General features: G+C 44.6%; 4 protein-coding genes across 4 annotated transcripts; 3 read left to right on the plus strand and 1 right to left on the minus strand.

Moving 5' to 3' along the window:
- The first annotated feature begins 1,764 nt into the window (after positions 1-1,764).
- On the plus strand, positions 1,765-13,387 carry LOC106652699 (protein toll-like). The gene is made up of 6 exons (XM_014371801.2): positions 1,765-2,475; positions 6,830-7,342; positions 8,323-8,615; positions 9,431-9,855; positions 9,931-10,873; positions 11,390-13,387. The coding sequence occupies exons 2-6, from the start codon at positions 6,841-6,843 to the stop codon at positions 12,845-12,847; spliced, it is 3,621 nt and encodes a 1,206-aa protein (XP_014227287.1). The 5' UTR covers positions 1,765-2,475; positions 6,830-6,840; the 3' UTR covers positions 12,848-13,387.
- A 2,293-nt stretch (positions 13,388-15,680) lies between these two features.
- LOC106652740 (acetylcholine receptor subunit beta-like 1) lies at positions 15,681-18,463 on the plus strand. Its single transcript, XM_014371867.2, has 4 exons — positions 15,681-15,949; positions 16,244-16,380; positions 16,849-17,003; positions 17,092-18,463. Exons 1-4 carry the CDS (start codon positions 15,904-15,906, stop codon positions 18,308-18,310), a joined length of 1,557 nt encoding a protein of 518 aa, XP_014227353.1. The 5' UTR covers positions 15,681-15,903; the 3' UTR covers positions 18,311-18,463.
- A 2,830-nt stretch (positions 18,464-21,293) lies between these two features.
- Positions 21,294-23,130, minus strand: LOC106652741 (geranylgeranyl transferase type-2 subunit beta). Its single transcript, XM_014371868.2, has 5 exons — positions 22,708-23,130; positions 22,487-22,591; positions 21,906-22,407; positions 21,654-21,829; positions 21,294-21,574 (listed from the first exon to the last, which is right to left on the minus strand). The coding sequence occupies exons 1-5, from the start codon at positions 22,708-22,710 to the stop codon at positions 21,311-21,313; spliced, it is 1,050 nt and encodes a 349-aa protein (XP_014227354.1). The 5' UTR covers positions 22,711-23,130; the 3' UTR covers positions 21,294-21,310.
- Positions 23,131-23,318: 188 nt separating this feature from the next.
- Positions 23,319-25,069, plus strand: LOC106652708 (borealin-like). Its single transcript, XM_014371812.2, has 2 exons — positions 23,319-23,540; positions 23,649-25,069. Exon 2 carries the CDS (start codon positions 23,766-23,768, stop codon positions 24,684-24,686), a length of 921 nt encoding a protein of 306 aa, XP_014227298.1. The 5' UTR covers positions 23,319-23,540; positions 23,649-23,765; the 3' UTR covers positions 24,687-25,069.
- The last annotated feature ends 908 nt before the right edge of the window (positions 25,070-25,977 follow it).

Below are 25,977 nucleotides of genomic sequence, written 5' to 3' on the forward strand. Positions count from 1 at the left end.
GTATCATACGCGCGTATATGGTAATTAGTGAAAAACTTGATTTAAATTAACTGTACTACTCAGCTACTGACTAATTAGAACTATACGAGCCTTCGATGCGCTCGTGTCGCTGTTTCGCAGGCTCTGCTCTTTATTTACATTACAATATATCGGAACCTCATCGTGGCGCATTCGGAAAAAAAATTGTTGATAATGAGATCGAATTTTTCACCAGTGCCGATGAGATATTTTTTCCCTTCTTCCCAAGTATTATACATCGCTACCTTTCGCCCGATCTTCAGCCCACCGTGACGAATTGGATGTATACTTTTTTGTTGTTTTTTTGTCGCTCGTCGCAAGAGCAGCAGGCCAGGCTAGCAATAAGCCCAAATATTTTTTCGCACCTTTTGCTCTCACTCCCTTGGCACCGCAAAATCCGTCCGTCAGCCACAGCAGCAGCAGCAGCACCACCACCACCACAGGTCGAGATCTTTAATTTGTATTTCTTTTAAAAGGGCCGATCGTTCGGTCAGCAGCAACAATATATATCGCTGTATATATATAGGATCTCGAGGCGAGAAATTACATAGATCCGCAGCCTGAGCGAAGCGCAGGCCCTTCGCATCGCCGTCGTTATTATTATATACTCTCTCTCTCTCTGTGCTAAGGCGCAGCGACAAAAGAAATTTCAATTTCCTTCCTTCCTCTTCCTCTCTCTCTCTGTCTTATACTCGTTCTCTCGTGCAAATAACACCTCGCACCCACATCATAGCGGACACGACCGGCATCGCATCGAGATATATATATAATAATAATATTGCGCGAATCGTTGGTATACGATTTAACCGGCCACGCCTCGTTTTCTGCAGCAGCAGCAGCTGAGGCGCAGAGAGCGAACGAGCAAAAAAAAAAAAAGATCGGACGCGCGAAAAACCTCATCTTCTTCCTCCTCCTACTACTACTTCAACTTGTGCACTATGTGTATAGTTGGACGGTCGAGAGGATACGAGAGATCTGCCTCGATGATAATCATCGCCTCCAACCGAGCAGAAACTTTTGTGCGCGCGCGGCAATATTCGCACCTTTCGAACGCCGAACGCCGAGGAGGAGGAGGACGACGACAAGGACAACTGCAACAGCAACAACGACAGCGACAACGAAAACGACAATTCGAACAACAGCGAGAATGATGTTTGGAGCTGGCTCGTGAGAGAAACGAAAAGAAAAGAAAAGGAAAAATCGAAATGCAATAAAAGTGCAACACAACGTCGTCGTCGTCGTGCGACTTGTCTCATTAAATACACGGCGCGAATATAGAGGATGTGAAACGTGTATGTATATCGTGTATGATCGGAGCTGCTCCGAACGTCGCCCCGTTGCATATTGCATAGTATATAGCAGTAGATAGTAATAGTAGCAGTGGCTTATATAGGTATTGCTACGCGACATCCGCTGACGAGCATATCGTCGCATACATATATACATACATACGGTCACTGGCATTGGCTCTTTAAGAGAGAAGCTCCGAGCGCGAGAGAAAAAGAAAACGAGCTCGGCGCACCGCATGCCTCGCTCGTAGTACATAGTATAAGTATAGTAAGAGTGGTGGTGGTCGACGGCAACAACGGTGGTGGAGGTGGTAAAAGTAAGCGCGCGGCTCCGCTAAGCCGGCTGCGGCACCGCTGCAACTGAGCGCGCGGGGCTTCGCACGCCGCCGCCGATCTTTGAGCTCGCGATGCGATTTCCAGTCAGTCACTCGCACGAGTCCGCAAGGGGCGCACGTCGTCCGCTCACAGATATCCGTCTTACGATCACATGCTGCGCGCCGCAAAGTAGCGCGCGAGCGCGAGTTTCCACGAGTTGGTGTTGTCCATGTGTGTTACTTGTGTGTATATGTTTTCATGACGTGCGAGAGTGCATACGATAATAATAATAATTGATACCGATCTCCGCGAGATGTTGAAATGTCGGTAGTGTGCTCTTGACCGAGTGTTTGACGATGCGCGAAAACGATGATCGATGACGAAATCGTTGTTACTCAACGCGCCGAGTGCAGACTGAAAATCCCACCGAGATAGAAGACAGCTTGCCGATTTCTTTTTTTTATTTGAGTGCGTGAAAAGCTTGCGTTTACGTTGCAACAGCGCAAAAGCACGAGTACAAAAGAGAGAAGGAAAAATAAGTGAAAAAGAGGCGAGAGAAGAAAAAAACGGGAGTGCATAAACAGACGCTCGCACGCGTGTACGTAAGTGCGCGAATAAATTATCGCGCGTAAAAAGTGAGAAAGAGATAGACGGCAGCGAAAAAAAGCAACGACTGCACAGCTATAACGGGTGTGTACAATAGAGAAAAGAAAAAAAGACGAAGAAGAAGTGCAGAGGAGGAGGAACAGAACACATCGTGGCGCGGCGCGGAAAATCGACCATTGTGTCCTGAGAGCGACTCCGCCACACGTTCGCACACACACACACACACACACAACGAGAACAACAACAGGTGAGTCGCGATACATGTCTCTCTCTCTCTCGTGTAGTGTAGATGTATATATATGCGCCTCTCTGTGATTATGTAAAGCACACATTGCAAATACTATATAGCTAATCTATACGTATACGTATGCATGTCGATGTACGTATGTCGCACGCGTGTGTGTGCACGTTTTTTCCTTCTTCTTTTTTTCATTCCTGTATATAACCTCGATAAAATGCACAGAGAGTAGATGTAGAGAGGGACGAGTTTCACGACGAGCTCGTACGACGATGATGATCATTTTCGCGTCTACTCGCGAATATACATAATACGACTTACACATTCTAGGCAAGTCTCGGACTCCTTTTTTTTTTATTTCTCTCTCCTCTCCTTTTTCCGTCGATACATACGATTCGGGTTTTTTCCCGTTACGCGCGCATACATACATATATATATATATCGCACACGCGTTATAAACGTTAATACACCGCACCATGTATACATATAAATGAAGGATGGCAAAACGGGTTTGCTTATTAATTATACGCGAGCTGCGCGCAAATATTTATTAAATATATATACACGCACGCACACGCGCACACCGAGCCAAGGCGACCTTTTTTTTCGCAATAATATAAATCGCGGTAGCACGAGCGACTCTCTCGTATCCGAACGCGCCTTTGCTCGCTAATTTATCATCGATACGTAGCTGCAAAAGTCTCTGCGTAAACGAGATGTATTATAAAAATGTTTTATAAGCCGGGAAAATCGTGCCTGGACTCGTTGATATGATTACGATATTGTGTGTATCGCACGCGCATAATAACGCGAGTCGCGCGGCGGGAAAGAGGCTTTTTTAAATGTATAATATCACTGCTGCTGGGCACGCACATGTAGCCGCTGTGGGACCGCGACATACATTACGCATTATTATGCGCGTGTGTGTGTGTACACGTCGCAGGTGTGGTTCTTCGTTTCTCTCGTCGATCGTCGTTATACATATATTATTATCGCATATTCGCACGGAACGATTTGTCGTGTATATCTATACATTGTAATAAACGAGTCGGAGCAGAGAGAGAGAAAAGTCAGTCGCGGAGTCAACGACGTCGTAAAAATGGAAATATACATTTCTATTCTCAACGTTATTTTTCGCATTAACATGCGACGAGAAAATTACCGCACCAGAGCCTCGGATAGAGCGATATAATTCCTTCTCTCTCTCTAAGCTTGTCATATTTTTTTTATCCTCATCTCTCTCTCTCTCCCACCAACTCGTTTATTATGATTTTCTTCGGCAAACGATCGCGCGCGCCACGCGGGCCGCGCTCACAAACTTAATAATAATCGTCGTCGTCGTCGTCGCGGGGTCTCTCGAGTCATCGGCATTAAAAAGCTCTATATATAGTCTTAGCGCGCGGCTCTTGGAAAAAAAAAAGAACGAACTTTCGGCTGACTAATTCCTATCTCTATCTCTCTCTCTCTCTCTGTCTCTCGCTAGGCAATCTTGCGGTCAGCAGCTATGTAAGACTCGAGCGACGGCTGCAGCTCGCAACGATTTTTATATTTACCTCTTCTATCTCTCGCCGCGCGCTTCGTTATACGTATAGTATTATTACACAAATCACGACTTATAGCTTTCCAATCCTGTGGGACAAACAGCAGCAATAGCAGCAGTCGTATACTTTTAATAATGTAATAATATAATCCTCCTGAAAATTTCGGAGTAATTTACTCGCGCGGCGGGTTCGCGATCACGTAATACGCGCGATTTTCTACTTCGGGATGACGAGAGAGAGGCCAGCGATCGGAAAATGCGCATCGCGTATCCAAAAAAAAAAAAAAAAAAACCAGAATCCTCGTACGTACATGTATGCCCGATAATCGCTCGACGCGCACGTAATAAGCAGCCACCACACAGGCCTCGAACAGGCTAGATAAGGAGCTGGAAGTAGTGTAAAAGCTTAAGAGAGTAAAGTAGAGAAAAAAAAAAGCTCTCTCCGTGTGGCGCGCGTGCATATACGGCTATATATTCCATAAAAAGGACAGCCGCGTAATCTCGGCTGCCGCATCTCTATATATGCTAGCTAGCTGATCTCTTCTGGCCGCGCCGCCGACAGCCGCTGACGTACATCGTCGTCGTCCTCGTACACGGCTTATATATTATATACGTGTGTGTATGTACTTGTAATAAACATAATCGCGCTCACATTCTCGTATAATTTGTATATACGCGTGTGTGTGCGAGTACACGAGCGCAATACCGTCTGCATGTGTGTGTGTGTGTGTGTGTGTGTGTGTGTGTGTGTATGCGTGTAGGCTCGTTAAATGTCTCTCTCTCTCTCTCTACTTGAGCTACTCGACTTGACGACATAAGCACGCATACACACACACACACACACACACACACACACATGTTATGTACAGTAGCTCGGAGCAGCGGCGTTAAAGATGACGATAATAATTGGTCACGGGCTTGGGAAGCGCAAAGTACTGTATACAGTACCTTCGGAGGCGCGCGCGCTACGCGGGAAAAGGATAATTTTTGCTTTCTCTCTCTCTCTCTCTCCTGCCAGAGCTGTGTATATACATATCTATCTATATACGTAGATGTATGTATGTATGTATGTGTGTGTAAAAGTGAGTACATAGTGCCATTATTACACACGCAGGTAGTTTATTCCACGTGTGTGTCTGTGTGAGAGTAATACGTCGCAACGTGCAAAATTGCAGCGACGGCGGTACATACGTATTTTATATAGCTGCCGTACTCGACGACGACGACGACAACTGCGACCGGAACTTTCACTATATATTACATTTATATATTTTTATATAGCCGCGGCACTGTGAGAGAAAACAGCGCCCGAGTAATGTCGTTGCACTTGACTACTACTACCACCACTACAACATCTATCTCTCGTCAAAGAAAAATGTTTATGTATATGTGTATCGTTTTGACGTATCGCACGCTTCGATTGCCGATATGAAAACGTCTCTCTCTCTCTTTCTCTTTTTTTTCAAACTTTATAACATTCTACGAGTATGCATAAATATGAATGTAACGTTTTATAAATGCGTCCAGCATCTCTCTCTCTCTTTCGCAGCAGTAGCAGCCGATCTCACAGAGAAAAATTTTATACGCGCGCATATATCGTATTTGCATGTAATTGCCTCTCGATATATATATCTCCCCGTATCTCTCTCTCTCCCGTACGTATATATAATATTTTCATATATAGGCGCGCGCATTTACGCTTCAATGCACTGCAACGTCAGGTGCACTACTGCATGCCTCTCTCTCTACTCTCGATACACGTACACACATACACGAACATATATTTATAATAGGTGTTGGTCGTGGCGCGGCTGCGGGCCGGTGCGCGTATGCATATTATACACCAAGGAATATATAAATAAACTTACGCGTACCCGATGAAAGTTTTGCTGGCCGCGCAATTTTTCTTTCGGCGCCCGACGCCGCCGCCGCCTTTTGCACTTGCGATAATGCGTCTATATACGTACGTCAGGGCGCGTGAGAACTCGATATGTGTAAATATATATGCTCTCGCCGTCGTGCACTCTCACTCCGCGTGCCGATTTATTTTATATCTGCCTTTATGCGTTTATATAGCGCGTATAGATTTTCATTGCACCTTTTTTTGTAGTGGAAAAAAATTTGCGCGCGAGCGCCTGGATACTCGCTAGATTTCGTAGAAAACGAAATTTTCCCCTCTTCGACGACGCGCGTATACATCGAGTAGTAGCTCAAGTGTTCATATATTAAAATCTATACCGATCGGACATGGCTCTTGAAAGAACACATCTAAAGTACTTTTTGATATATCACGCGACATTTCATACACCCATATATCGATCGATTCCGAGCTAATACGACGATCCGCAGATTCGCTTCCTCTCTCTGCTCTTGCCCCGTGCCCGGCCGAGATCTTCAAGTACCGACACACGATCTCTCACTCACTCACTTCAGAAAGTATATAGTCGCGATCGTCTTGTCTTTTTAAACGACTATTAATGTTATACACAAGGATGTGCCTGTCGTTCCGCCGTTAAAGACGTTACGGACGATGTATGTGTATAGCATTTACGCGACGCAACGATTTATATATATCGCAACGGTCGATCAGGCCAATCTATACATTGTGCCGCTGCTGCTCGTCCGTTAGATATGGTGGATATACGTACGGTTTATGGGCGGATGAAGCTCTAAAGAGGAACTATTAAGGGCTCTCTGCTCGTCTGCAATTGCTTTTACCGTATAGGATGTGTCTCTATAAATGTATAAGCGTATTTTACTTAGTGATATAGCGTCTCGGAACGTCTCTCTTTAAAACGTCTTATTTTTTTTTTCTCGTTACAGACACAATCATCATGAAGCGCCGACTACTACCGATCGCATCTCTATCGCCGCTGCTGCTGCTTCTGTGCGCGATCCAATCGTGCCGGGGCTTCAGCTGCCCGGACAATCGCCAATGCTACTGCTTCGAGGAGCTGCCGGGCGAGCACCGGGTCCACTGCTCCGCCAACGCCAACAATTCCGCCGAGGCGTTCGATCTCCAACTGCAACGTCACGATCGTTTGGCCGTCGAGTGCAGCTCCGAGCCCGATTGGAAGGACTTCATGCTCGGCCAGCCGCTGGAGATAGGTGCGGTGCGCTCGCTGCTGTTCGTCTCGTGCTCGCCACCGGGTCCGCGCGACGCCGGCCGAGTCGCGTCGATCCTCGGCGTCGACTCGGTGGATCTGCTGAGATTCGTGAGGATGAGGAATCGCACGGCGTTGAGCAGGAGCGATCTGGCCGCGTATCCGAGCATGAAGAAGTTGCTGCTGAGCGACAACGACCTGAGCCAGGTGGAATCGGATCGACTGTTTCAAGGTGATTACTTTTTGTTGTTTTTTTTTCGACCTAGCTCGGTGATTGGCCAATTTGCCAACGCTATTGATGGATATACTACACCTGAAACTTTCATTTTCTTTATCGTTTTGTTTTGCTTTTTTGGGGGGGCCCCGGATAATTAACCCGACCGCGATTTACGACGTATATCATTTTGTATATATAAACGATCGCGCGCGACTTATTAATAACGCATGGATACAAAAATAAATCGAAGAAACTTTCTAATCGTACGCACCAAATAGGAATACATATAATTTAACGTTGATAATTTACGCAAACGAGGTAGAGAGCAGACGAGGATTTCCTTCATTTGTCTGCGCGTATAAAATTGACCGCGTTCGCGCGCGCGAAACATTTTCGTATACTGCTCTCACAGCGGCGCATTGTATGCCCAAACGCGATTAGAAATCAATCGAGCCTCATTCCCAGCAGCAACAGCAGCAGAATATAGTAAAGCCGAAAATTTCTACATCGCGCACGCGCTTAACGCGACCTGTTAATTCAATTAACCTTTTACGCAACTGCGAAAACTAGTGGTAAAGTATATAGAAGATGCATATATCTATCTGAAGGCGCGGAAAAAAAAAAACGAAATCTCGTGTCTTCGTGTCTTCTCTGCGGCGCATGTGTGCCGTGCGAAAAATTTTTAAGAGAAACATACGTATAATTGTAATGTAATCGGGGTGGCATCTATCTCTCGCGAGCGAGCGCGACTGTATAACAATAATGAAAAACCTCGAGAGAATCTAGCGATATCGCAGGCGGCTTCCTGCCACACACACACTTGACGCACTGCTGTTGTTGTTGTTGTACAGCACTTGTCGCTGTAATGGTACATTATGCACATTTGCATCGTACCTATATATATATATAGAAACCCCCCTGCGGCGTCTCTCGCGTTTGAAAAACTTTCTCACACGAGATACTCAAACAATGTGTCCTCGCACATACATTTACAGATCTCGACTCGCTGGAATTCCTCGAGCTGCGCAACACTCAGATCCCGCTGGCCCGCGACATGTTCGCGACGGGTCCGGTGGGCGGCCAGCTCAAGACCCTCGAGCTCGGCGTCAACGGCTATCGTCGCATCGACTCGGGTGTCTTTCGCGGCCTCGGCAATCTCGAGATGCTCGTGCTCTGGAAGAACGAACTGGAGCGACTCGATTCCGGGGTGTTCGAGGGCCTGGAAAATTTGAGAACCCTGGATCTCACCATGAACAAGCTGACCACGCTGCCGGCCGACGTTTTCAAGGTAGGCGTACATACATACATACGTATCGTTGTTATTAAAAAGAAAATTTGATACGCGCGTGCAGTTATTGATATAGGCGATCTCTGTGTGTGCGTTTGCGCGCACTGTTTTGTATATAATCCCTCAAAGGCTCCCGCTTGGCATATGCGATGCGGCGCGCGCGCTCGCTAACACAGGGTATACATATACATTATATATATATGTAGGTCCTGTGATGTTGTTTCTTTCTTTTTGTTTCCTTCTTCTTCTCGACGCTGCAGAGAGAGAGAAGGGAAAAAGGGGGACTCGAGATTCAATGCACACACACATAATATAACTAAATGTAATTGAATAGCGGGGCGGTGCCAGGGCGCACTCACGTGTCTATGTGTGTACCTAAGGCACAAACACACACGGAGACTAGACGCGCGCGTATATTTATATACACCATAAGTCGTCTTTAATATTAGGCAGCAGCAGAAGCTCGTTTGGTTTTTCTCTTTTATCTCGCTACGCTCTTACGGGCACTCGATTACATGCATTATGTATCGTGTGCCGACGTCCATGGCTACCATGGCGGGGGGGTCGAAGGTACGTATCATCGTGCTACCGGGCTTATACCGCGTGTACTTATTGTTCGGATAGTTTTGTTATTTTTTTCACCGTATTATATACACCGCATCGCTACTTGATACAACATATGGCTTATATATACCACGAGACCTGCTGCTGCTGCTCATATAGACCACAGATCGTATATAGATCTTAATCGACTTTTCGCCCATTCGCCACCTTGCGTTCGTCTATCCATATTTCATTCGTGTAATATATTATAGGACCTCGTCAACGTGGAAAAGTTCAATCTCGGCCTGAACAACTTCAGCTCGCTGCCCGAGGGCCTGTTCCGCCATAATCCGCGCGTCCAGAGCATCAAGATGCTGCACAACAAGCAAAATCTCACGGATCTGCCCTCGCGGCTGTTCGCCGGACTCGCCGAGCTGCGACAGATCGTCGTCACTCGCAGCGGTCTGCATCGACTGCCCGAGGATCTGCTCTGGGGCTGCGCGGCGCTGCACAATTTCACCTGCGATCGCAACTACCTGCAGACGCTGCCCAGGCAGCTGTTTAGAGATACGGCGGCGCTGGAGAGCCTGAGTCTGTCGTTCAACGACATCAAGGAGCTGCCCGATGGACTGTTCGAGGCTTCGAGCAAATTGATTAGGTTGGACCTGTCAAAGAATCATCTGACTAGTCTCACCGAGTGAGTATAATAACGTTCATGTCTTTGTTCAAAAACTATTGCATGTGAATTTTGAATAAAAAATATTTTCCGCAGCAAAACCCTACTTGGCCTCGAGTCGCTCGAGTACCTGAACCTCGAGAGCAACGACCTGCAGCACATCCACATCGACGCCTTCCGCTCCCTCGTCAACCTCAAGGTGGCCCGTTTCGCCCACAACCGTCTGACACTGCGCACCGGCCTCTACGACGTATTCGGCCTGCTGTCGCCCTTCCATCACTGCCACTCGCTGGAGGAGCTTCATCTCGCGCACAACAACGTCACGGAGATGCACAGCGACTGGCTGATCGGCAACACTCGTCTCAGACTCCTCGATCTCAAGTACAACGCCTTCAACTATCTCCAGAGCGAGGATCTGCAATTCGTCTCGGACGAGCTCACGGTCGACCTTCGCCACAACAACATCTCGCGCATCGTCCTCACCCGTCTCGAGTCCATCGCCGGCAATCAGTCGCAGCCGCGCAACGTCTACGTCGACATCGCCGCCAATCCCCTGCGCTGCGACTGCGAGATCTACGAGCTGCTGCGCTATCTCAACGGCGACATGCACCCCAACGTGCAGAACTACGTGCACCTGCGACCGGGCAATCTCAGCTGCGCCGGTCCCGAGTACGCGCGGGGTCGGCTGGTCGGGGAGCAACGAGCCCGCGACCTCAAGTGCCTCGTGGAGAGCCCGGAGGCCCGACCGGGTGACCCGTGCTCGCCCGACGCTCGTCTGGCGTGCGCCTGCTGGCTGAGGCCCGAGGATCAGGCCCTGCTGCTGGACTGCCGCTCGCGGGGACTGAGACGGGCGCCCGACTGGATAATCGACGCCGCCGACCAGAGGGTGCAGAAGGTCGAGCTGGATCTGAGCGGCAACGAGCTGACGAAGGCGCCGAGCATGCACAGGAAGAAGGGCTACGAGAAAGTGACGAGTCTCAATCTGGCCGGCAACAAGATATCCGAGATCGACGAGACTCTGCTGTCGCCGCAGCTCAAGGTTCGTGTTATACCCGTCGATTTACTAATTATTATTATTATTACTAAACGAATCTCGGCACTGTAAAAAAAAAAAACAGAACAAGATGAATCAATTAAAAGCTTTAAAGACTAAAAAGAATAACAGATTACGAGTACGTATAAAAACTCGAGCGCTCTCGAAAGTCAATTAGATCGATGGTTTTATATTTATATACATAGTGTAGTACATTATCCGTTATACACGTTCGCGCGCTGGATACCATCGATCGATCGATCAAAGCCCACCGTAAATGCCATTACGTATTACATATATACTCACTGACAGACAGGCGAATATGTATACATGTACATACATCGGCTGTGATACACATCAAAATCGCGGGTTAAATCTCGGTGTGAAAAACCGCCGCGTCACTGTATAGCAGCATGTGTATTACGAATTTTTTAAATTTCGACACACGCGATACAAATCATTTTTTTTTTTTTTCGTAATACTCATCGTTAATACAATGATCGTTTATGTTGTTCGACACAGACGCTGCGGCTCGAAGGCAACAACCTGACTCGCATCGACAAGTCCATGCTGGAGCGCCTGGCGAACTCCAGCCAGCTGACCAGCCTCGGCATCCACGACAATCCCTGGTCGTGCAGCTGTCTCGCCCGCGACCTGCTGGCCTTCGTCCAGTCCAACAGCGGCTCGAACCAGCTGTCCGTGGCTTCCGCGACTACTACGTCGAGAACATCGTCTTCGCAGCAGCAGCAGCAGCATCATCAGAATCGTCGCGCCCGTCTGGTCGAGCCCCGACAGATCAGGTGTCGCGAGACCGATCAGGCCCTCCTCGACATATCCATCAGCGAGCTGTGCCCCGCACTGCCCAACGCCCTCCTCATCGTCGTCTGTTCGGCCGTCTCGGCCCTGGCGCTGCTACTCGGCTGCTCCCTGGCCCTGTTCTTCAAGTATCAGCGTCAGATCAAGATCTGGCTGTTCTCCAAGAGTCTCTGCATGTGCCTGGTGAGCGAGGCCGAGCTCGACCAGGACAAGATCTACGACGCCTTCGTCAGCTACTCGCACAGCGACGAGGACTTCGTCGTGAAGGAGCTGGTCGCTAAGCTCGAGGAGGGCCCGCGACCCTACAAGCTCTGCATACACACGCGCGATTGGTGCGCCGGCGAGTGGATATCCGACCAGATCTACAAGAGCGTCGAGCAGTCGAGACGCACCCTCATCGTGCTGAGCAAGAGCTTCGTCGAGAGCGACTGGGGCAAGCTCGAGTTTCAGGCAGCCCACAAGCAGGCCCTGGCCGAGAATCGCTCGCGTCTCATAGTCATACTCAAGGGCGACATCGGCCCCAGGGACGCGCTCGATGCGGACTTGGCGGCCTATCTGCAGACCAACACGTACATACAGTGGGGCGATCCGTGGTTCTGGCAGAAGCTGCGCTACGCCATGCCTCACAACAACGCCAAGGACGTCGAGAGCGGTAGCGGCGGCAGTAGTAGTAGCAACAGCAGCACCAACGGCTCGACCGCCACCACGACGATAGTGGCGGGTAACGGCACGATCGGCGGCGGTCAGGGTAGCATCGACACGGCCACGGTGACGACGGCGGCCACGAGCACGAGCGACAACGACAGCAGCAACGGCAACGACGCGTCGCCGGCTGTTCTGCATCGACTCGAGCAGCAGCCACCCCCGGTGCAACAGCAGCCGGCACCGATGAAGAAGGTGCCGCCACCGACCCTGCCCAAACCCGACATGACGAGGATCACGTGGATCGACGAGCACCATCGCACCTCGCCCACGTCGAGCCAGGCGTCCACGAGCATCATCAACGGCAGCGTCATTGGCATAAGCACGGTCAACGGTCTCAATAATTATCATCATCATCATCATAATCATCACAATCACAATGGTCAGTCGGCGGCGGCGGCGGCGGCGGCCAAGCTGAGCTTCAGTCCGACGTTCATCGCGCCGCACTGCACGACCGTCTAGAGAGAGAGAGAGAGCATATTTTTTTTTTTGGCAGGATATCGATCATCGCCTAGAATCACGATGATAATCGACGATGGGCATGACTCGCGTGTAAATAATACATAGATTTTATATCTAGACAGATATCCGTGTAAAGATGTTAAATTCTTCTCGATCCTCTTTTTATCATTATTATATAAACGTGTATATTGAGAAACGAGAAGAAAAACGGAATCATGACTTATGCGAATCGTTAGGATGTGTGTGCGTGTGTTGTACAGATGACTAAGCACGGTGTGGTACCTACCACGCGATGCCGAGGGAAGAGATTATACGAGAGAATAAAAAAAAAAGGCACCGACACATTCGTTCAAGGACCAAAGGAAATTTTTACGAAATAAATTAGAAATATTTTATACATAGATAGATGTTGTAAATGCGTATAGGTATGTGTGTTCGTGTAAAAATCGACGTGTAGCATTTTTTTTTGTAAACGCGTATTAAGTCGAATGCCGATCGCGGGATCCGCGAAACATCTCGATTGTAAGACTGAAAAAAAAAGAAACGGATTATCGCGCGTCATTATATCGAATAAGCAACTTTTTTCACATTCTAGTTTACGCATGAACGTCGGCGTGGGATGTTCCAGAGCTATTTTGCATGACTCGTGTGGCATTTTTCGCATTTTTTTTTGTTTGTTTTCTAATTGTAATTGTAGTTTTATTTTAATTTGTAAGCGAAAAAAAAAATTGTACATACAAATATTTTTTAAATCATTGATAAGAATACTCAGATGGAACGAGTGTGTGTGTGTGTGTGTGTAAACGAGCAGCGAGCATGATTTATAGATTCAGAATTCCGGCGACGACGGAGGAAATTCAGACACCTGCTGAGTGATTTCTCAAAACTTATAAAGTAATGATGGACTCGTCGACTGTACAGCCAAGCTGGAATAGTACGAATGATTTTATGACGACGAGTGAATGAAAATTTTAAACTGTGTGATCCTAGATAGACAGATAAGGAGACATTTTTTTTATAATTAATATCAATGAATAAATGATTTTTATATTGATAGACGATATTTTACAATGATAAATTACTTAAAGATCAGTGTTTAAACGAGATAAGCTACTGTTACCAATGAATAATTATGTTTCGTTCTTTTATTACTATTATTTGTTCGATATAGAGTATTCTTCAATAAAGTAGAGATTGTATACAAACGATACAAATTGGTCTTTTACAACGGCGAAAAGCTCATTAATACCTGTCAACCGCAATCCCAGTCGTTTCTCTTCCTCTCTTTCCTTCCTCGTTCGCGAAACGAGTTGTGTCGAGAGTATAAGTGACATTTCAAACATAGTGCGGATTGGATTCATAGAGACAAAAATGATCCGTATATATATATGGTCGTTCTTTTACTTTGTCACTTGCAGATTTCCAGATTACGGCCCTCGCCATCTAGCGGCGAAGGCTGACTTATACGTATGCGATTGAATTTTTCGTTCAACTTTTCGGGCAATCAATGAAACGTTGATATTCAATCGGATTGTTTATTAAATTCTTTTTATTCCTTTGTGCATTGAAACGATGCGCACAATTCATTCATATTTTTGATGCTCAATTCATGTACCCTGATTATTCAAATACATCTGATTTTACATTAAATCTTTATTTTCAAGTTTTTTTTTTTAACACTGTATAAGCAGTAAGGGATCTTTGACGATAAATAACGACCTTTTCCTCTATCTCATATACACTTTGCCAGTTTCGCGCGCGTGGCACACTGTCCAAACCGGATGACCGATGCTCATTGCTGCGGCAACAGACGCTCGCGACACCGGCTCTCGAATTTTCGGAGCCTCGCAATATTTCGATGAAATCCGATATGCTGTATATACACGCCGTGCCCATCGTCCGATATCGACGCGATGTCATGCACCGGCCACGCGTAATACATTTTGTATATATAGTACACCATAGGAAAAGGACAAAAGCTAAAAGTAATTGACTATACGGAGGCGCGCGACAGTTGTGCTCGCTTTCCGAAGCCTATATATATATATATCCTCCGCCGGCGCGTGGATCCTGTCTCTCGGCTCTCCTGCGATCGTCCTGCGGCGTCCGCCGAAACTCGAACCGTATCGAGTTCATACATACGCTCTCTTTCTCTTTCTATACATATATTTATTGCAGGCGAGTGGAGCAGCAGCAGCAGCAGGTCGGCCGCGCGCGTAAGTCATTATATTCGCGCGAGTTGACGCTGCATAATAGATATGCGCCGGGTATACGGAAAAACTACATGTGTGCCTTTGGCAAAACTTGTACGAGATCGATGGTGTAAATACAAGTGTCGAAACGCCTGGGGGGGAGTCAGCTGCGACGCACGAACTTCCGTAAGACAAAAGGGAGCCAAGGACGAATGTAGTAAAGACACGCTCGTTACAATTTACATCGAACTCTTGAGTATCGCATTCTGTTCTATATGCGATCGTGTAAGTACGAGGTAGAAATTAAAACGTCAACGGCTGCTCCATCTCTCCGCGAGACTCTCGCTTTACGATATAATAAAATTGAATTTCAACACCCGTCGTCGGCAAGCTAGAAATTCCACAGGGAGATAACTCGCTGCACACACTATACGCCCGAGATATTCCATTCGCTGCGCTCATGGGTAAAGCTGCATTCGCATCCATAGCTAGGGAGTACTCCTCTCTCTCTCTCTTTCTCTCTCTCTCTGCATCCCTCTCACGGTGCTGTGCTTGCGAAAAAGCTGCGCGCGCTATTATTGATCCCCTTCCTCGGGGAGGGCTTCTGGTCTCTCTCTCTCTCTCTCGAGCTCTCTCGCGCACTACTACTCTCTTCCTCTTTGGCCAAACTATAACTGCTGCTGCTGCTACTGCTACGTAGGGTTTGATACACGCCCGAACCGCCCCATCGATGGTGCCTCGCACATCGTCGTCGTCGACGTCGTCGTTGGATCCTCGTTGCGTCGACTAATAATAATAATAATTGTGTAGTTGTTATCGTCCGCGCGCGGGTCCGTTCAACGGGCTCCTCCCGCCCGAGGAAAGATGCAGCTCTGGAGCTACGTCCTCGTGTCGGCGCTGCTCTGCGTCGGTGAGTCAACAAATAACAACTACAACGACAACGAACGACAACAACAAAAACAAAAATGAAAATCACTCGCTTTCACCTCGTATCCCGCTAAAACCACGATCCTCCACCTCCTCCTCGATCGATCTTGTGTTTATCAATTTTTTTAAATTTTCATTTCAACCGTCGACTCGTATCCCTTGAACCGCTACTCACCACCACCACCACCCTCCCGCAAAACGAGTGTCGAAGATCGAGATTACATAAGTGAATAATGCGTGTGTATGTGTGTGTTTTTTTTCTGTCCCCGTCGAGCAGGACTGTGCTCCGAGGACGAGGAGAGGCTGGTGCGCGATCTCTTCCGCGGCTACAACAAACTCATCAGGCCAGTGCAGAACATGACCGACACCGTCAACGTCAAATTTGGTCTCGCCTTCGTCCAGCTCATCAACGTCGTGAGTATAACAATTTTCAATTTTATGTATATAAGCTCTCGTCAAAAATCACGCGTAGCATCGGTCGATCATAAAAATCCGAGGATTTTTTTTTCATCGTCTCGTTGTTTACCCCCTTCAGCTTAACGTACGGGGCCGATTGTGTCGCATACAGGGCGTGTTGTAGGTGCCCTCCTCGCCCTCACCCTCTCTCAATCTCTCTATCTCACTCGCTCTCTCTCTCTCTCGCATCCACCCTCACCTCCTCCTCCTTCTCCTACTCCTATATGCCCTAACTCCTTCTTTATTCATGTTATGCACTCTCACACACGCGCGCGCGCGTATATGTCAAATCTCGAATTCATCTTCCTCTCTATCTATCTATCTATCTATCTCTCTAAAAATTTTCATTTTCATCATCATCGTAATATTTCTAAAAATAACCAAATTTTTTCTTTCTCTCTCGTTAAAATTATCCGACGTCCTTAGAACGAGAAAAACCAGATCATGAAGTCGAACGTGTGGCTGCGCTTCGTCTGGATGGATTACCAGCTGCAGTGGGACGAGGCGGACTACGGCGGGATCTCGGTGCTGCGACTGCCGCCCGACAAAGTCTGGAAGCCCGACATCGTGCTCTTTAACAAGTGAGCGTGATATTTAGCTTATACATTTCTTTAACCGCACCCCAAGATACGTATAATGTACCGTTTGTTTTTTCTCGCCCGCGCGCAGCGCCGACGGCAACTACGAGGTGCGCTACAAGAGCAACGTCCTCATCTATCCGAACGGCGAGGTGCTCTGGGTCCCGCCCGCCATCTATCAGTCCTCCTGCACCATCGACGTGACCTACTTCCCGTTCGACCAGCAGACCTGCATCATGAAGTTCGGCTCGTGGACCTTCAACGGCGACCAGGTCTCGCTGGCCCTCTACAACGACAAGAACTTCGTCGATCTGTCGGACTACTGGAAGAGCGGCACCTGGGACATCATCAGCGTGCCCGCGTTCCTCAACGTCTACGAGGAGTTCCCCACCGAGACCGACATCACCTTCTACATCATCATCCGGCGCAAGACCCTCTTCTACACGGTCAATCTCATTCTGCCCACCGTGCTCATCTCCTTTCTCTGCGTGCTCGTGTTCTATCTGCCCGCCGAGGCCGGCGAAAAGGTCACCCTCGGCATCTCCATTCTCCTGTCGCTGGTCGTGTTTCTCCTACTGGTGAGTAAGATCCTGCCGCCCACCTCGCTGGTGCTGCCCCTCATAGCCAAGTATCTGCTGTTCACCTTCATCATGAACACGGTGAGCATCCTCGTGACGGTGATCATCATCAACTGGAACTTTCGGGGCCCGCGCACCCATCGCATGCCCCAGATGACGAGGCGCATCTTCCTCAAGATACTGCCGGCCATACTGCTGATGCGTCGCCCGAAGAAGACCCGACTGCGCTGGATGATGGAGATACCCAACGTGACTCTGCCCACCTCGACGTACTCGGGCAGCCCCACGGAGCTGCCCAAGCATCTGCCCGCCTCGCTCGCCGCCACCAAGCCCGCCAAGATGGAGATGATGGAGCTGTCCGATCTGCACCATCCCAACTGCAAGATCAATCGTAAGATCCAGCACGGCGGTTCGTCGCAGGCGGGTGGACCTGGAAGCGAGGCACTCCAAGATCGTCGCGGCTCCGAGAGCTCGGACTCGGTCCTGCTCAGTCCCGAGGCGGCCAAGGCCACCGAGGCCGTCGAGTTCATCGCCGAGCATCTGCGCAACGAGGACCTGTACATACAGACGCGCGAGGACTGGAAGTACGTCGCCATGGTGATCGATCGCCTGCAGCTGTACATATTCTTCGTCGTCACGACGATCGGCACCATCGGCATACTCATGGACGCGCCCCACATCTTCGAGTACGTCGATCAGGATCGCATCATCGAGATCTATCGCGGCAAGTGAATCCATCGTCGTACGATGACGAGTGTGTGTGTGTGTGTATGACTCGTTGCGAAAGCACAACAAAACAAAGGCCAAATGAATGCTCCAAAGTCAAAAAAAAAAAACCAGTTGCGAATGTACGGTAGATAGCGTTTAAAAAAAAAAAAAAAATGAGAGACAGAGAGAGGCAATAAAGTCAAAATATGTTTTCCAAAAAAAAAACTTGGCTCGCCGCGTTTACGTTTGTAATAACGATGATACAGCTTTTATCGTTGCTATTATACTTCCGTATAATGTCTATTTCGTATATATATTATAAATTTTATCGTATACGTTAGATAGAACGATCAATTTGTAAGCCGATATCGTTTCGTTTCTCGGTGATAATTGCGTGGCCCCGCGGAGCTGTACAGAGAGTGAGTTTTTAGCCTTTTTGTACTCCAAGTTTAAGAATTATTAAAGAGAAAGAGAAAAGGGAGAAAAAATTGAAACCAAAAAAAATAATAAAGTAGCGAAATGATGATTTGTTAACGAGTATGAAAAATAAAAATGGATATTATAATGTTACACTGTATGCTAAGAAAAAACAAAACGTTAACGACGACTCGATTTGTACATTACTACAATGAATATTGAATGTTTTTTATTGCGTATCGAGGTGTTTTGTGTCGATAATTGTCAATCAAAACACTAAAAAACAAAACAAAAAGAAAATGCTATATGTAATTATTCCAGTTACGTGATTTTTATTGCCATTATGTATCCGGAAACGATTCGATGTGATCGAGTCCCCTTGTCCGGAGGCTTATCTACTTAAATATTGTTAAGTTTTTTATTTGAATATAAAAGAAACTTCATCGTTTATATAGATTCGTATGTATGAATTTGAACTTGACGCGGTGTGTGTGTCGAGGAGCGACGATTTCCCAAAACTCGATTCCCCGAGCGGAAGAGCGAACAGAAACCAAAACAAAAATTGTTATTCGACACAACGAAACGTGTTCAAAATAGCACAAAAATTTTTTCTTTTTCACTAGCAACAGCAACAGAAAAAATCTCAATAATGATAAAATTATTATAAATACGAATAATCGGACGCGTACATCAAATTTTTAATCGTAAGGGTAATAATACGTTGTGTGCGTATTTTGTGCGACGCGCGAGTGTGATAATTTTTCGATGAAGATGGAAAAACGACTTGGACCTTTTGGTTTATTACTGAATCTTTTTTTTTTCTACCACGAGCGTGTCGATACGCGGATAATCCACCAAAAACGTTTACGAAATAAAAATAAAATGAAAAAACAGAATCAATCAATAATTGCCTTGCATCAAAGCTGTAATTATTTTTTTTAAGATCGCCCAAGAAATGCACAAAAATTCATCGAAGAATTGTCCGTTTATATACCGAGAAATAAAAAAAAAATTGAAAATTACTCTATGGCAAGGTACTGTTCAATTTTGTGAAAATAAAAGAGCGAATTTCATGAGAATTCACGTGTCTTCCCTTATAAAAGAGCAAGAGAGAGAGAGAGAGAGAGAGAGAGAGAGAGAGAGAGAAAGAAAAGAGGAGGAAACGGGGTTGATAGATAAGAGAAAATAAAAAAGAAAAATACAATAACTAATTTAGTAACGCCACTTTTTTAGTATAATAAAAAAAACAAAACGACAAAAAAATTGAGTCTTACAAAATACTTTCAAGCATGAGTAGCCTCATAGTCATCGTGATTATTTTTTTAAAATAAAAAAAAAATAAGTATTTGTAGATGAAATACTTTTTATATAAGAAACGTAGTAGCTTTGTATTCTTGATTTTTGAGGCGTTTCAGATGTGAATAATATTTTTCTATGTGTACTCGTAGGTTTACTTCATTTTTCTCTTTTTGGCATGAAAAATGTCATTCGAATCACAAAGTTAACGTTTCGCCAAGCTGAAAGTATAATACCAACAGACCAATGAAATTTTCGTGTCAATTTTGCTTCCTTCAGTCGCTTTTACCTAGCACAAGGCCCGTCGCTGAAATTACTTTGTAAGATCTTGTGCGGCGCATTGTGGACATTTAATTGTGAATCGTCCATACAAAAAAATAATTAAAAAAAACAAAAAAAAAAGCCATAAGAGATTCGATGATGCGGAAATTGATAAAAGATGAAAAAATACCTTTATGTAATCAACTTTTAGAAAAACGATCGACGGATAATGAGTTGATTCAGAGAATCCTTTAGGGCATTAGTCGTAGTTCTCTGGTTGGAACAAAAATATTAAGAAGTACTTGCCAATGTCCCGTTTATGTAGTACCCTATGAAAACGGAGTATTATTTGTTGAAATAAAAGAATTAATGTGTTGAAAAAAAAATTTCGTATTACGAAGGAGAAAAATGTTTTTCTAGTTGACCAACCAATACAATACGTTATTTCTTTAGAGTATAAATACATGCGTTATGATATTCTTCTGACGAGGAATAACAATTTATTATGAGATTTTTTTATTAATTTTAAAATGCTCCATTAAAAATTAAAAGTAACAAACGCAAAAAAACTATTAAAGATAAAACTGATGATAAAATCGTCGAATTAGTTTATAAAAATGCGAATGTAAAGTCGAAGAATTTCTATTTGCCGAGTTTCTATTTCTTAAACATTAATGTAATAACGAGCGAGGCTGATAGACGCATAAAACTATTAATGTCTTACTGTATATCATATAAAGAAAAAAAAAAGTAATACCTAATTAATGACGGTAGAGCAAGATGGAAAAATTGCGTCAAATGACTAACATGTGACCTATGTTATATAAATCTTAGGTATATTTCAAAAGAGTAAATTACTGACTAACAACATTGTCAAAACTCAACCGGATTATCACTAGACAATGAATAACAATAGCATGTACGTCATTACAATATGAATAACTAATAAATCAGCTAAATAATTAAATACTGTGTTTCGTTTACAGCTTCATTCAAATTATTATTCAATACAAATATACAAATGGGTGTCTAAAATTCTAAAGCACATTATTAGTCTTCTTCGATCCCAGCCCAACCCTTTAAATGGTCTGTTTTTTCTACTAAATCCAGCCGGTCAGGCTTCAGATTCATTTCATCCATTATATATTGTGGCATACAATATGTAGGATTTATTGTCTTCAAATCAGCTTTTGTATATCCTAGTAACGATAATGCTGATAAACCAAATAGAGTGTGGAATGGATCAACCATATCACCAGGTCGATCACTAAACCCTCCTGTTTCTGCATCTTGACAGTACAGTATAAAGTTTATCTAGAAATTTTAGTTACAAAATTAAGATAAATAGATAAATGAAAGGGATTATAATGTTGTGAAATATTGAGTGTCATACCATTTTGTTGGTATTAATCCAATTAAGACGTCCTAAAATTTTCAAGGAAGCAAGAACCCACCAAGAGTAGCAAACATCTGGTAATTTTTCTGGCCTTCCATTCAAACCACCCGATGGCAGTTGTCTTTCAGCAAGCCACCATCCCAGTTCGTCTGCCTTAACAATGTGTAAATGACCTATAAATATACATCAATAATTAAATTTGACAATTACAACTTGAAAAATATTCATTGGCATTTCATTTAATCATACCAGTAATAGATAATGTGCCCAGACAACAGTAAATTAAACCTGCGTGACTCTCACTTACAGGTTTCGAGCCAAAGCCTCCATCAAAATTCATACAAGATTTAATAAAATTTACAGCTTTCTCTATATTCACTTCATTCAAACGATTCAATAAAGCTAAAGATGCAATAGCACAAAATGAAAATCTTGTATCTATTTCACCCCACTTGTCACCCTCAAAACTTCCATCGTCTTTTTGTCTGTTTTTTATATATTCAACAACTTTCTCTACGTTAATCGTGTCCAAAGCTTTGTAATAACACAAAATCTGTATAGCACTCAGGGTATGTAACAAATGTGGATCGTGAAGAATACTGGCCCCAATTCCTCCACATTCATGCTGACACTGCTTTATAAAACTCAAAACTTCTTCTTTATCTATTTTGTGTAAATTATGCGTAATATCTAAAGCTGTGAGACCCCAGTACATGCCAGATATTCTAAGGTGTTCAGTCATAATGTATGTCTGGAATAAAAAATAACACAACATTATTAATTAAAATCACCAAGTACATAAATAAATTAATCACAGTAATTCAAATTACATAATCATCCTTTTTTGACTCGTACGATAGAATATAGTTGATGTGTTTCTCCAAATACAAATCTGGTGTCAGGCCAGACAATTTAATGTCGTTGCAGTTGGAAACCTGTAATCAGCGCATAAAATAATCAAAAAATTTGAACATTTTTCACTCGTGTCAAGCCCACTAATCAATTGGAGTTTTAGCAAACACAGATGAATCATACTGATTGATTCGCTCACCATTTTTACAATTATTCACTTCTAGAATCAATGATGCACTGTTGAGGTGGTTAACCAAGTTACCGTAGTTAATCAATACCAAACTATTGTACGATCATCAACTGGAGCCGACTATAATGTTCAACGAGAGATAAGTACACAATCGAAAATGTGTGTCGCACTCCAGCTACAGCAGCAGCCACGCAGTGTCAGCTGCTTCGTATACTATACTCAGCAGCAGACTCGCAACAATAACGCATGCGGGCAAGGTGAGGGGAGTGTTTTGAATCATCGTTAAATCAGGTTCACATCGTTGGATTCTCCGCTCTCGACTCGTTTGTAGTCTAGCGTTCGAGTAGTGCTGCCACGGCCGATAATATTGCGATTTCACCACAATACCATAGGTAGCTGCGCCGCCAATACAACGCGACGTATAGCATAGTATCGCGCTTTCGCGAGGTGCTCATGTAGCGGCGCTGAGGGGCCGGCATTTAAAAAACCGTTGGCAACGTCGTCAACGTCGCATGCGCGAGTTCAAACGTGTTCTGTGGGACAGGCTTATGTGCTGTCGCTGTGTTCTGTGTGTATGAAAAGAGAATCAACGGTTTGTGTATAGAGTCCCAGTGATACGCGTATGTATAGTACGTCGTTGCCCGTTGTGTCTGTGCCGGCCGGCTGACATACCGCCAAATTTTATACGCATCGAACGCGACTCGATCGCGTGTGCCGCGAGTGTTCGTGTAATAATAAATAAAGCTTCTCGTCCGCGAGACAATTGCAATTGTAAACAAGCGCGACTCTGGTCGTCGATCGCGCCTGCAATTCAACGACCCAGTTTCATTCGGATGAAAAAAGTTAGTCTCTGTCGCATCCGTCTTTCGATTTGTTTGTCGCGTGCAAATAACCCAAGGACTTTCTAACCCTGAATTTTTGCATCTTTTTTTTTTTGTTTTATTTTGCAGGCAGGCCTGCTGCTGCATCTGGAAGCGAGAGATCGTGCGCTGCGTTGAATCTCGCAGTTGATCAAATTTACGTACGGAGTGGGCATCGTTTAGTACAATCTCAGTCTCGAGTCCAAGATGCCGCGCACGAAGCAGCGAAAAGTCAAACGCCAGAGTGCGGGCACCGAGCAGATCATGCGCGACTTCAATAGATTGGTGCAGCTGCAGATCCAGAAGGAGGAGATCGAGGCCAAGACGAGGATAAAAAATTTCGTCTCCAAGGTGGCAGTCACCCTCAATCGTTGGCCCACGGAAATTCAAAATTTGACTCTTCGCGAATTGCTGAGAGTCGATAAAACCCCGGAGAAGGAAAATCTGCCCTCCAAAACGCCAAGGATACCTCCTAGTAATACGAAAAAAAGTATGGTGGCCAATAAAACGAGCAAGAGCATTGCCAGTAGTGCCAGCAACGCAAGCAGCAAGACGAGCGCTGCTGGTAAACGAGTTACTGCTACCTCGGATGATGGCTATCAAAGCGAATCAATGACAAGTCAAGCATCAAAGCTTATGAACAATATGACTCGTACTACTGCACGAACAAGGAGCTCATCTCAAGACAAAGCCGCAAGATCGAGAAGCATATCACAGGATAGAAAGTCTAAGCGCAATCCCAGTATGATGATGAAGGATGGACAGAATCAGGCAGAAGTTCAAGGAAGTGCTGTGAAAAAAACAAGAAAAGAATTGATGAAGACGCCACAGAGCAAACCGATGAACAATTTTGTTATTACTCCAAAAATTAGGCTCAACTCTGCTATCAATGTACTGAGAAAACCAAAGGATGGAGAAATGGTTTTCAGTACCCAAGGGAGTCCACTTCTTGTTTCTACGACTGTCAATGACAGAACAGCCAATATTAATGTACCATTGAGAAATGGAAATATTATTTCATTGTTACCCTTTAATGAAACATCCTTAACTGATAATCTGCACCTGGATGATGAAACAAAACATCAATTGAAGATTCTTCAAAGTCATCTTTCTAAAGTTTTAGATTAGTTCTTGAGTTAATGATATCGTATCTAAGTGGTGAAAATATTTTGTGTGAGCAAAGCTTAGTTTGATTACATCGAGTTAATTAGTCTAATGAATGTGTGATTCAGCCAAACAAAACTAGTGTTTGCTCAGGTATGAATCAATTGTGAGTGTGCTTTTTTTACTTGAATCGACTGACAAGTTGTAAGAGCTTATTTTTATACTTTTGTATAATCGCAGTATGCCTTGTAGTTAATAAAGATTTTTTTTTGTAATTTATAGTTTACATAATATATTCGTTCAAATAAATATGCTTCAGCATGATTGAATAGTGGACATTTGGTTTATAAAAATATAAACTTTTTATAATAATGCAACCATTAAAAAAAAAAATTAAATACACATAATCTGTTGGTAATCTTTCTTTCACCTAACTAAAGGGATAGCAAGAGATACAAAAAAAATTGTATTCATATAATAATCTAATAATAATAATCTTTAATCTTAAATTATTTGATACCGAATTACTTGGTAAAAATTTCATCCTTATTACAAGAAGTGTCGAATGCACGTGTCGCATAGAGGTTTCACACTTCTGAGCCCAGATCTTGCCTTAAAACTCAATACAAAAAGATGCCTTTCATTCAATAAGATTTATATTTTAAATTGAAATTGAAATGCGATTTTCGGCATCGATACCACAGACCTTCGGAGGTAAATCAAGAGTGTGCATTGTATCTGCGCTAAAATCGTTATTCAGTGAGTCCGATCTCGTCGTTGCAGTTTTGGAACGAGACCTGCTCGACACGGATAATCAGAATGTAGGCTTTTCATGTACCTGCAAGATCTCTACGTGCAGGAGGCTTTTCGCAACTTACGCGTCGGTAATAAACTGACGAAGAATACCAGCCAAGTGAGTGAAATCTTTTTTTTACTTTCTTTACTTATAGTCGATCGATTTTTTGATACATTTTTGCCATACACAAAGTCGTATCGAGGAGAGCATTTACAAGATCGAATTTATCGTTAACGATTACAATTGCAAATTGTTAATTTACGCAATTTTAAATACCACCATATGAAAGAGCACTCAAAAATATAAGATGAAGTACTTTTCATAATTTTTCTCGTTTCGATCTAGACATGGTAACAGCGAAAAATTGTCCATCAAAATCCTCTATGTTTCCAAACGTTGAAGTCAGCTTCGTGCCATGCTGTGTGTACATTTTTACTTTGCTGCACGGCTTAATTCGTTTAAAAAATGTGGCGGACGAGTCGGATTTATTTTAGGCTACCTCTACAGAACTTTGATTAG

Source organism: Trichogramma pretiosum, unplaced genomic scaffold (genome assembly GCF_000599845.2).
Source record: "Trichogramma pretiosum strain Unisexual culture from Peru unplaced genomic scaffold, Tpre_2.0 scaffold155, whole genome shotgun sequence".
Classification (NCBI taxonomy): Eukaryota; Metazoa; Arthropoda; class Insecta; order Hymenoptera; family Trichogrammatidae; genus Trichogramma; species Trichogramma pretiosum.

Excerpts from the sequence above, each read along its gene's own strand:
- LOC106652708 (XM_014371812.2), top strand. The coding sequence starts at position 23,766 with ATGCCGCGCACGAAGCAGCGAAAAGTCAAACGCCAGAGTGCGGGCACC.
- LOC106652741 (XM_014371868.2), bottom strand. Across the intron at positions 22,408-22,486 it reads AGTCAAAAAAGGATGATTAT|ACATACATTATGACTGAACA; the intron begins GTAATTTGAATT and ends TTTTTATTCCAG. Across the intron at positions 21,830-21,905 it reads GGGCACATTATCTATTACTG|GTCATTTACACATTGTTAAG; the intron begins GTATGATTAAAT and ends GTATATTTATAG.
- LOC106652740 (XM_014371867.2), top strand. The coding sequence starts at position 15,904 with ATGCAGCTCTGGAGCTACGTCCTCGTGTCGGCGCTGCTCTGCGTCG. Across the intron at positions 15,950-16,243 it reads GTCGGCGCTGCTCTGCGTCG|GACTGTGCTCCGAGGACGAG; the intron begins GTGAGTCAACAA and ends CCCGTCGAGCAG. Across the intron at positions 17,004-17,091 it reads GACATCGTGCTCTTTAACAA|CGCCGACGGCAACTACGAGG; the intron begins GTGAGCGTGATA and ends GCCCGCGCGCAG.
- LOC106652699 (XM_014371801.2), top strand. The coding sequence starts at position 6,841 with ATGAAGCGCCGACTACTACCGATCGCATCTCTATCGCCGCTGCTGCTG. Across the intron at positions 9,856-9,930 it reads CATCTGACTAGTCTCACCGA|CAAAACCCTACTTGGCCTCG; the intron begins GTGAGTATAATA and ends TATTTTCCGCAG. Across the intron at positions 10,874-11,389 it reads TGCTGTCGCCGCAGCTCAAG|ACGCTGCGGCTCGAAGGCAA; the intron begins GTTCGTGTTATA and ends TGTTCGACACAG.